The following is a 10,557-nucleotide window of genomic DNA, read 5'->3' as shown; positions in this document are numbered from 1 at the left end:
GCTGGGAATTTCTTTCACTAGAAACAAAAGTCACTGTCCTTAGTCCTACATTGTGATATGTTACTTTGGTCCAAGCTGTTTTTAAATCAAACCTTTGAGAACAGAGATGTACGAAATAAAGGGTTTATTGATGCCTAGCCCATGGTAAAAGGATCTCTTCTGGGACATCTCAAGCAACCGACATGAACAGATAGCAGTTAGGAAAATGCCCACCAGACTTAAGGGGTATGTGGTGGTTTGAATGAGAAGGACCCCCATGGGCCCATATATATGAATGTCTGATAACCAGTTGATAGAACTGTTTGGGAAGAATTAGGAGGTGTAACCTTGTTGGAGAAGGTGTGGGGCTGAGGTTTGAGGTTTCAAAAGCCCACAGCAGGCCTAGTATCTGATCTCAGCTACTTTTCCAATGCCATGACTACCTACCACCATGCTCCCCATCGTAATGGTCATGGACTAAGCCACTGAAACTATAAGCAAGCCACCGATTAAATGCTTTCTTTTCTGGGCGGTGGTGGCGCACGCCTTTAATCCCAGCACCCGGGAGGCAGAGGCAGGCGGATCTTTGTGAGTTCGAGGCCGGGCTGGACCGATAGCCTCTGAAACAATACAGAGAAACCCTGTCTTGTAAAAACCAAAAAAAATGCTTTTTAAGCTGCTTGTGCAGTTTTCCTCTCATCTGCCTGTCCACCAGATAAATCAAGCAGCCTCTTTGGGTAGGGAGGGAAGAAGGGAAGGAAGGAAGGAGGGAAGGAAGGAAGGATGCCACTGGGTTGGGGACCAGTTTTTCTGGGCTTGAGCTGTAGCTAACTGGTCCTGTCTTCACACCAGAACCACATTGCTGTGCTGAGTCCTGCACTCACAGATGGCTCCCTGGGTGACATGATCTTCCATTCCTCCAAAAACCTAGGCTTAGTTCTGGACATCGTTGAAGGTGAGGCGCTGAGGCCCTGGGAGAAGAGGGAGGAGGGCCCACAGAGGCCAAACGCCTGACCTCAGCCCTCTCTCTCAGACCTGCGACTCATCAACACGCAGGCTATTTTCGCCAAGCGCTCTGGGATGATCATCCTTGGTGGAGGTATGGTCAAGCACCACATTGCCAACGCCAACCTCATGGTGAGTGGGGTGGCCCTCGGCAGGTGTCTGCTGCAGACATATGACACGCTAGTCATGGACCACAGCAGTGGATGAGAGGGCCCAGAGTCCCTGTACTCTTTGGAGTTATGTTGGGGGCAGGGCAGTCAGACTGTAATGAGTGACATGCACGACATGCAACAGTACTCCTGAGAACATGAGTAATGTTAGTCAGGCAAGGTGACTGTAGTCCCAGCTATTCGGGAGACGAAACAGGAGGATGGCTTGCACACAGTTCAGGGCCGATCTGGAATGCTGTAATTCGAAAGGAGCGCTAGTTTAATAAAGGGAGTGTCAGGGAGTGTCGGAGAAGGTGACCTTGAGCAGACATTGCCTCTCACAGGCCTTGCGGTTATGCATGAGGAAAAGAGCATCACAGAGAGAGGACGGCAAGTGCAAAGGCCCTGAGGCAGCTGAGGTGGCCAAGGAACAGCAGGGTGGAGGGGTAAAGGCCTGGAGGCAGTGCTAGCTGGGCCTGGGGCCTTGAGGACAGATAGCACTCGGGAGCTTGCAGAGGCCCTCTGGTGGCTGTGCGGTGACAGTGAGGGGTCTGAGGGAAGAAAAGGTTTATCCTCTGCAGATGGTTGGTTGCAGCTACTGCTGAGCACAGGGTGTTGACTACAGCGTGGCTACTCTCTGTGATTTTTCTGTGTGATCAGCCCATTTTCTTTGTTATGCAGACTGGTCTTGACTCCCCTGGATCCTGCTTTGCTCTGCCGGGTAGCTGGAACCACAGGCATGCTAGCACAGCTGGCTCGAATGTCCCTTAATGAAAATGACACCAGTGTATTGGATTGGTGTCTTGTTGTTTTATGTTTAAAATTTGAGATAGTTACACACATTTTGGGGCAGGAACCTAGAAGGAAATCATGTCCACAATTTAAATGTGATGACATATAGCTTGAAGGTGATTTATTTTTAACTATGTGTATGCATGTGTGCCTATGCACACTTGTGAGTAAAGCACGCCCACAAGAGTGTAAAAGAGGGCACTGGATCCTCTGGAGCTGGAGTTCCACGTGGTTGTGAGCCACCTGACTTGTGGGAATTGAAGTCAGTTCCTGTCAGAGCATGAAATGCTCTTAACCACTGAGCCATCTCTCCAGTCCTATAAACTGTTCTTACTTTGCCTGTGGTTTAACTGACTTGCCACACAGGTGTTCAGAAGTAGTACGTTTTGGCTTTGGAGGACAGCTTGTACCCAGAGGTGGTTGTGCTGGAAACATGGACCATCTCACCTGCCCAGTAACTTCAGGCACTGATGGGCCCTTCCTAGAAGCTCTCAGGGCCTTCCTCTGTGTCATACTCCATCCTCCTTGGTTCTGGTATCTGTCTGTGGCTTCTGACCAGCCTCTCCTCTGCCCACAGCGGAATGGGGCTGACTATGCTGTCTATATCAACACAGCCCAAGAGTTTGATGGTTCAGACTCGGGAGCCCGGCCAGATGAGGCTGTCTCTTGGGGCAAGATCCAGATGGATGCACAGCCAGTTAAGGTAGAAACTGTCTGCCTAGGGCGAGTCCATGGGCAGTGGCCATGGGTCCATGGCTCACCCAGGTTCCCTGCAGGTCTATGCTGATGCTTCTCTGGTCTTCCCCCTGCTGGTGGCTAAGACATTCGCCCAAAAGGCAGATGCCTTCACAGCTGAGAAGAATGAGGACTAAGAAGATTGGTAAAGGCTGGGGTTCCTTTTATACCTTTATTTATTACCTTTACATATCAGCCCCTCCCTGGGCCCACACACTTCTTGGTCAGCAGCATCTCTAGAATAAATGGTCTTTGTTGTGTCTTCTGAGTTGGTGTGGGTCCTTTGGCTTGGTGTCACATCCCTAAGCCTCAGCCTGCTCCACCCTCTGCCTCATAGGTCTCTTCTCGCCAGTACTGGATGCTGCCCCCCATGGCTGTCAGCAGGCAGGGTTCCGTGGGATGGTAATCCAATGACTGTACCACACTAGAACCCACGGACAGGGCTAGAGCCAGGGCACCCTAAGGAATGAATGGTGGGGAGCAATTACTAGTGATCAGGCTATCTCCCTGAGATGCAGCCTGAAGCCCGCGGTCACTTCTTCCCTGACTTCTTTTGCTGGTGCTGAGAATGCTAGGCAAATCTTGCCACCAAGCCACACCCTCCGCCCAGACTCCTAGCCTTGGGCATAGAAGGGTCCTGGCCCAGTCTTCCTTGTGGCTCCACCTGAATGTTTCCGCCTTTTTTTGGGTGCTAGGGATCAAGGCTTGTACATACTAGGCAAGTGTTTAATACTGTGTTCCACCCCTGGCCTATGATGGCTTCTCATACACTACAGACATCACCTGGCCAAACTACACCCCTCTGGAGCTCTACCTCCAGGTACTAAGTATCCCGGGAGTCTCATACCTCACTCACTCTTACCCTCCTTTAAAAACAAAAACAAAAACAAACAGAAAACCAACGGGCTCTGCAATCCCAGGCTGGCCTCAAACTTGCAGCAAATGCTTCTTTTTTATGTTTTGGGTTTTTTTTGTCCTGTTTGTTTAGTTTTTGAGACAGCATTACTCTGTAATAGCTTTGGCTGTTCTCGAACTCACAGAGATCCATCTGTCTCTGCCTCCAAGTGCTGGGATTAAAGGCGTGCCCCACCACCGTTCGACTCAACAAACCTTTCTTTATTTGCAGTAACGTGCTGGGATTACAGGCTGGCTTGGAACTCAGTGTCTTTCATGACCTCCCCAGTTGCTGGGATTACATGCATGCACTACATGCCCAACCTTCACTTTGCATCCAGGAGACCCTCCCGGCACTGCCTTTAGACCCCACAAGTCCCTGTTCTACTTTCTTGGCCGCCACTTGCTCCAGGCACGTCTTGTTCTGAGTCTCACTGTTCCCTGACATTCTGGGCGCTAGCAGGCCTACTTGGCAGACCCAATGATTGTCATTTCCCTTGTTACCCTATAGTTACAATACTTTAGTTCCTAACCTAGTACTTTGTGTACTTTTTGTGTGCCCTTCCAGGCTAATTTTAGTCAGGAGCTTGAGAAGCTGACAGACTGTTCCAGCTACCTTAGTATCCAAAGCAAGAGCTGGTCTCCAGGGTTCCATGGTTTTCCCAGTCCTCTTACTGAACTTACTTCTGCTGACTGGGCCCCAACCACTGATATCTCCTTCTTGGAGGCCCTAGAACCCTGATCTCACTAAACTAATGGTTCATCTCCCACCTGGGGCATGTCAGGATCCTGGGCTTAAAGCCATATGAAGCCCACATGCAGATCAGGTTTTCTCAGTGATGCAAGGCCAGATCATGGTTACATTTGTTTACATAAATTTTTATTATTTCTTGGATTTATTTTTATCTCGTGTGCATGAATATTTTTTCTGTATGTGTAGAGAGATGACTTTTCCTTGCCAGCAGCTTTGGTTTTTCCCCAGCAGTCGCCTGGGCTCTGCCACGTTGTAGTCCCCAAATAACACACAAGACTCTGTATTAGTTATGAAGCTGTTGGCCTTGCTTGTTGCTTACTGGCTAGCTCTGACTTAAGTATTTAACCCATCTAAGTATTTCTCTTATGGGACGGACATCTTACTTCTCTGGTGGGCTACACGATTACTCCCTGTGTTTCTCCTACCCAGAGTCCTCCTGGACTCCTAGTCCCACCTATCTTACTTCCCTATTGGCCAACAGTGCTTTATTGACATATACACAGGACTTCCCCATCATGTATGCATGTGTACCATGTGTGTGTCTAGTTCCCTGGGGAGGCCACAAGAGCATGTGGGCTTCCCTAGAACTGGAGCCACTATGTAGATGCTGGGAATCAAAGTCTGGTCCTCAGAAAGAGGAACAAGTGCTGTAAACCACTGGACAATCTTTCCAGCCCCAGGGTTACATTTATTCTGCCCTGCTAGGCAGTTCATACTGGGAACTGCAACTCTTTCAATGGAAGAGCCGGCAAAGCTTCTATCATTCAGTAGCCTATGCTGAACAAGGGAAGACCACCTAGGTGACATCAGAAGTGGGGCTTGAAGATGAGAGTAGCCAACCAGGTATGGCCAAGGAGAGATGTGGACTGGCATAGGCAGCCTTTTTTTTGCCTAAATTCTTGAGCTCTGGGCCACAACGTGGAGTCAACCACAACAAAGTTCCATGTCATCAAACAAATTAAATGGTATCTGTAGGCTGGGGAGATGGCTCAGCGGGGGAAAAAGCAAGACTGACATCCAAGTTTGATCTCGGGAACCCAAATAGCTGCATGAAGTAGCAGGCATCTAAAATTCCAGCACTTCTGGTGGGGACATGGGAGGTGCAGACAGAAGAAGCTCTTGGAAAGTCAAGGGCCAGCTAGCCTGGAGTACTTAGTATGACAGCAACAGCAAGAGAGATCCTGCCTCAGCATACTAAAGGAGAGAACTGACTTTGTCCTCTGACTGCAACACATAAGCTTGTACACACACTACTAAATGAAAGAGAAAAAGGTGGTGGTGGCGCACACCTTCAATCCCAGCACTCAGGAGGTAGAGGCAGGCGGATCTCTGAGTTCCAGACCAGACTGGTCTACAGAGTGAGTTCCAGGACAGCCAAGACCCTGTCTTGAAAAACAACAAAAAGATGAGTGGGCACATCAGGTAGCTCACAACTGCCAACAGCAGCAGCTCTAGGGGAATCTAATGCCTCTGACCTCTGCCGATACCCCCACCAGTACACATCGCCCCTTCCATACAGATGCACATACACTATTCTATTTACTTCAAAATTTCTTATGTGTTTTTCCTGAATGTATGTTTGTGTGCCATGTGCATGCCTGGTGCCTACACAGGATAGAAAAGGGGATCAGATCCTCTGGAACCAAAATTACAGACAATTGTAAGTCATCAGGTTTCTTTGGAAGAGAGGCCAATGCTTTTAACTACTGACCCATCTCCCCATCTCCCATAGTTAACAAAACTAACCTCTATGCTCAGCTTTTTGGGATCCTTATTTTGACTTACAGAATGAAATGTTATCTGAGCTGGGCCAGGCTTTGAGGTACAGCACTCAGGAGGCAGAGCTGGGAGCACTGCCACAAGGCTAGCCTGGTCTATATACTGAGTCCCCATCTCAAAAAACAAACCAGATCTAGACTAGGGTTCAGCATGGTGTTTGTCGGTTTTTTTTATGTTTTGTTTTTCGAGACAGGGTTTCTCTGGGTGACAATCCTGGCTGTCTTGGAACTCACTTTGTATATCAGACTGGCCTTAAACTCACAGAGATCTGCCTGCCTCTGCTTCCCAAGTGCTTTTTTTTGAGCATTCTGAAGGGACCAGACCCTCACTCAGGTCCCCCCCTTTAGCAGCCATGACATCTACAGAAAAGACATGCAGGCCTCTGACTCAGCACATGACAGAGAAACTCCTGACCCACCTTAGCCTCCTAGATGCTTGGTACCTGGGAACCGTTAGGCCACAAAAGAAACTCCAGGGGAGACCAAGAACTCCACTGTAGTCTCCAGGATACAGTTCTAAAAACTATTGGTATCTATGAACAACAGGCCACCTGTAAGTAACAAGACAAAGCCATAGAAACTGCAGAATGTTCCCTCTCAGCACTGACCAATGAAAATAATTGGTACACAGGTATTTCATGCTAAAATATGACTTTGAGAAATTCTCCTAATTGTTCCCAAATGTCAACCAATCAGAAACCAACCTGTACCTACTGATGTAATTCTGTGATTTTTTTTCCTTCAATTCTGGCAGTAGACAAGAGATTTCTAATTCTGTGATTTTTTTCCTTCAATTCTGGCAGTAGACAAGAGATTTCTCTTCCTTTGGTGGCTGCTGTGTCAGCCAGCTAGACGAAGTACCTGTCATGCTTGGATGAACAAAAAACCTTGTCTTTACAGTTTGATGGGTCTGTCTCTATAGTGATCTCTTTGGGTATCCTTGTGACTTGAGCACAACATCTGGGGGCTTGTCTGGGATCCCCAGGACACGCCCCCCATGAAGGTTTAAACTCTGGCCCGTGGCCCGACAGGTAAATGTCCTGTGTTTGTTTGTCAGGTTTCTGTTTTGTCCAGGTAAATTCTTTCTGTTTCTGGCTGTAGGAGCTTTGGCTTATGTTTCCTCTCCAGCTGGTTGGGTGACTAGTTAGGCAGGTTTCTATATCTGTCCTCTGCCTGATTTGGCTCTAACCGGTCTGGCAAGTTCTGTGTCCTGAGTTCTGTGACAGGTTTGTAATTTTATGTTTTTGCTGTGGATCACTAGCAGTCAACCTGTATAAAACAGGTCAGAACCTTGGCAGACATGCCTGTAAGGCCAGGCCTACAGAAGCTGAGAGACATCCCAGCTTCTCGTCTTCTAGTCTGGGTGGGGAATCCCTCCATCTGAATCTAAATTTGGATGGAAATCCGGCTAGTTAACCCACCATCTGAATCTGAGCAGCGATTGGGGAGTTTGCCTCCTGTCTGTAAAACTAAAACTTTCAAGTCTTTTAGATGTGCCCCTTTCTCTTGTCTAAGTGCTGTGTTTGTGTCATTTGGCCATTTTAGACTCCTCTATTGAGAATTCTCTATTTAGTTCTGTAACCCCACTTTTTCATTGGATCCTTTGGTGTTTTGGAGGCTTGCTTCTTGGTTCTTTGTAAATTTTGGAGATCAGCCCTCTGTCGGATGTAGGGTTAGTGAATATCTTTTCTCATTCTGTGAGTTGCCTTTTTGTCTTGCTGTGTCCTTTGCCTTACAGAAGGTTCTCAGTTTCAGGAGGTCCCATTTATTAATTGTCAATCTCAGTGTCTGTACTACAGGAGTTATGTTCGGGAAGTGGTCTCCTGTACCAATTCGTTCAAGGGTACCTCCCACTTTCTCTTCTAAGAGGTATGGCTGGATTTATGTTGAGGTCTTTGATCCTTTTGGAAGCCATCTCTGGCTTCATCTAGCGTCTGCACTGGCTCAGGCTTCCGAGAACGGCAGTCCCAGCATCGGATGCTGGAATCGATAGACCCTGTGAGGTCAACATGAAGGTGAGGTCAGGTTTGGCTCCCTGGGCAGCAACCATTTTCTAGCTGTCCTGACCCTAGACTCACCAGACAGGATGACTGTGGCCTCTTCGTTAAACTGAACGGTGTTCACCTTCTGAGAAACAGGAATTACTACTTAGAGGAGGGGTTTTTTTTTTGGAAGATTGGGATAAAGGAGAGACTCGTTGTTACTGGTAAGGGAGGTGAACAGGTTCTTGGGCACACGGGAAAGACAGTAATGGAAGGATCTTCCTCGAACCACCTACACGCCAATATAGATCTCCACAATGCACACGTTAATGGGGTCTTCTGGCTTGTACTCACTCCAGCGTGGCCCCGAAATTTGCGCACGACCTGTCCAGTTGCCACATCCCACAGCACCACCGTCTTGTCCCCACCACCAGAGCAGAGATGGCTGTTATCAAAGGAGCTGGCGGGCAGGAAAGGGAAGGTCATTATCAACTTCCGACCCTAGCCTCTGCGCTCCTCATCCCAGTCTGGCCTCGTGCTCACCCGGCTGCATCCAACACTTCGTAGCCGTGGCCACTGTACGTCCGCAGCAGCGTCCCACGCAGCGGGTTCCACAGCTTCAGGGTTTTATCGCTGCCACACGTCAGGCAGTAGTTGCCATCCACTGGGGAGCAGCAGGAGGAGGTTACAGGACCTCCAGCCTCAGGAGGCAGAAGGCCCAGGATGGAGACGAAGACACCATTAAATCGCACGGCTCGCACTGCGCCCTGGCCGCAGTCCAGCGTCTTCAACCGTTTCTGCGGCAGCTCCGGGGCCCGTGGCTTTGGCGCAGGAAAAGCCATAGTTCAAATGCATTAGTTCAAATGCTACCCGCATTGCTGCAGTCTGTACTGAGACTGCCTTGCTTCCAGGCTTTCAAAACCCTTGCTGGGGTGTAACCTTATTATTGTCCCCCAGGGTGTATTTCCTGCTTCACACTTCCGTGATCAAATTTTCGTCGTGTTGACCACAGTATTGGGAATACCGAAGGTTCCTTTCAGTTTTTTCCATACTGCCTACTTTCTAGGAGCTATTCTGGGCTTTTTCTTCTTCCCTGTTCTCCGGCTGAGAGCAGCCTAGGTTACTGGTGTTACTCTAAAAGCCACCCTTCATTCTCACTCCGGAAGCTGGTGTTGTAGCAGGGAAAGAGGTACGGAGTGGTCTGCACTCGCTATGTCCACCAACAATATGTCCGACCCACGGAGACCCAACAAAGTGCTGAGGTGAGCAGTCCAGCAAGTCATGGCAAGGCGTCTCTGGTTGTGGCCGCGGGCCCAGGCCAGGTGTCAGCCCAGGTGGGATTTGGTGGCTCCTGACCCTTGAACCTGTCGCAGGTATAAGCCTCCGCCCAGCGAGTGCAACCCAGCTCTGGACGACCCGACGCCGGACTACATGAATCTCCTCGGCATGATCTTCAGCATGTGCGGCCTCATGCTTAAGGTGGGCGGGGTTGAATGTCTCTGGTGCCTGTTGCTGCTCCCGAGAATGAGGCCTGGGGGCGGGTTCAGATGGAGGAATCTTCTGATGGTGCTGGAGGTAGGGTGGGGTGAGGTCAGTGGGGAGCTGAGCTACGGTGACACCTCCCACACAGGGCAAGTTGGGGCTGCAGTTAACGAGTACATGACAGCGGGTCTGAGGGTGAGGTGTGACTTCGAAGCAATTTTCAGACGACTCTTGGGAAAAGGGCAGGGTCCTTAGCACGTGGGAATATGGTGGGGTCAGAGATACAGGGTACACAGGTCAGGGTCAGTAGCCTGCTGCTTGGAGCGGGCTCTGAAGGGTTGGTATTGGGGTGCGTCCTGGGGCAGTGTCCAAGCTGATGCCTGAGGACGCGGGTTGTGGGGGCTTCCTGGCATTCTTCCCACTGATGCGATCTTCCCACTCACCTGTCCTCAGCTGAAGTGGTGCGCTTGGGTTGCTGTCTACTGTTCCTTTATCAGCTTTGCCAACTCTCGGAGCTCGGAGGACACGAAGCAGATGATGAGCAGTTTCATGTGAGGATCCTAAGTGAGGGGATGGGGTCCCATGCCTTCTGTCTAGAACTGACAACTCTTTTTTGTCTCAGGCTCTCCATCTCTGCCGTGGTGATGTCCTATCTGCAGAATCCTCAGCCCATGACACCCCCATGGTGATGTTACCTAGAGGACTTGGATCCTGGACTCCTGCCCACCTTCTCTCTGGTCTAGCCTTTGGCTGCCTCCAACCTGCCCTTAGCTGCTGTCCTTAAACTTGCCTGTGTGTTGTCTCTGGTCTCCCAGTTGGATGGAGGAAGCTGACCCTTTCTTCGGGGTCCCGCTTCTGCTTTGACAGAGGGGTAAACCCACAGATTTCCCTTTTGTTTTCCCTCCCCTGGCCACTGTTATGGGAAACACTGTTCATGTTTCTAAATATGCACTAGTTTTCTTGTTGAAACCAGTTGATATAAAAATTTCCACTCTGAATGGCTGTAT

General features: G+C 49.5%; 3 protein-coding genes across 4 annotated transcripts; 2 read left to right on the top strand and 1 right to left on the bottom strand.

The window, feature by feature from the left end:
* Positions 1-825: 825 nt before the first annotated feature.
* LOC121135911 (deoxyhypusine synthase-like) lies at positions 826-2,920 on the top strand (the record flags this gene model as incomplete). The annotated part of the gene is made up of 4 exons (XM_040735297.1): positions 826-934; positions 1,013-1,116; positions 2,503-2,628; positions 2,702-2,920. Coding segments are annotated over 4 exons (435 nt in total), but the record flags the coding sequence as incomplete, so codon positions are not given.
* A 4,990-nt stretch (positions 2,921-7,910) lies between these two features.
* On the bottom strand, positions 7,911-8,920 carry LOC121135934 (WD repeat domain-containing protein 83-like). The gene is made up of 5 exons (XM_040735328.1): positions 8,808-8,920; positions 8,612-8,732; positions 8,423-8,528; positions 8,165-8,213; positions 7,911-8,082 (listed from the first exon to the last, which is right to left on the bottom strand). Exons 1-5 carry the CDS (start codon positions 8,908-8,910, stop codon positions 7,949-7,951), a joined length of 513 nt encoding a protein of 170 aa, XP_040591262.1. The 5' UTR covers positions 8,911-8,920; the 3' UTR covers positions 7,911-7,948.
* A 183-nt stretch (positions 8,921-9,103) lies between these two features.
* LOC121135933 (protein Asterix) lies at positions 9,104-10,548 on the top strand. Of its 2 annotated transcripts, XM_040735326.1 has the most exons (4): positions 9,120-9,330; positions 9,442-9,547; positions 10,004-10,101; positions 10,173-10,548. In XM_040735326.1, exons 1-4 carry the CDS (start codon positions 9,281-9,283, stop codon positions 10,237-10,239), a joined length of 321 nt encoding a protein of 106 aa, XP_040591260.1. In that variant the 5' UTR covers positions 9,120-9,280; the 3' UTR covers positions 10,240-10,548. The 2 variants fall into 2 exon arrangements, with proteins under 2 accessions (XP_040591261.1, XP_040591260.1); XM_040735327.1 differs by lacking the exon at positions 10,004-10,101 and having other exon boundaries at positions 9,104-9,330.
* The last annotated feature ends 9 nt before the right edge of the window (positions 10,549-10,557 follow it).

This window comes from Mesocricetus auratus, unplaced genomic scaffold (genome assembly GCF_017639785.1).
Source record: "Mesocricetus auratus isolate SY011 unplaced genomic scaffold, BCM_Maur_2.0 Super-Scaffold_100045, whole genome shotgun sequence".
Lineage (NCBI taxonomy): Eukaryota > Metazoa > Chordata > Mammalia > Rodentia > Cricetidae > Mesocricetus > Mesocricetus auratus.
This window is presented reverse-complemented; position numbering and strand designations above follow the sequence as displayed.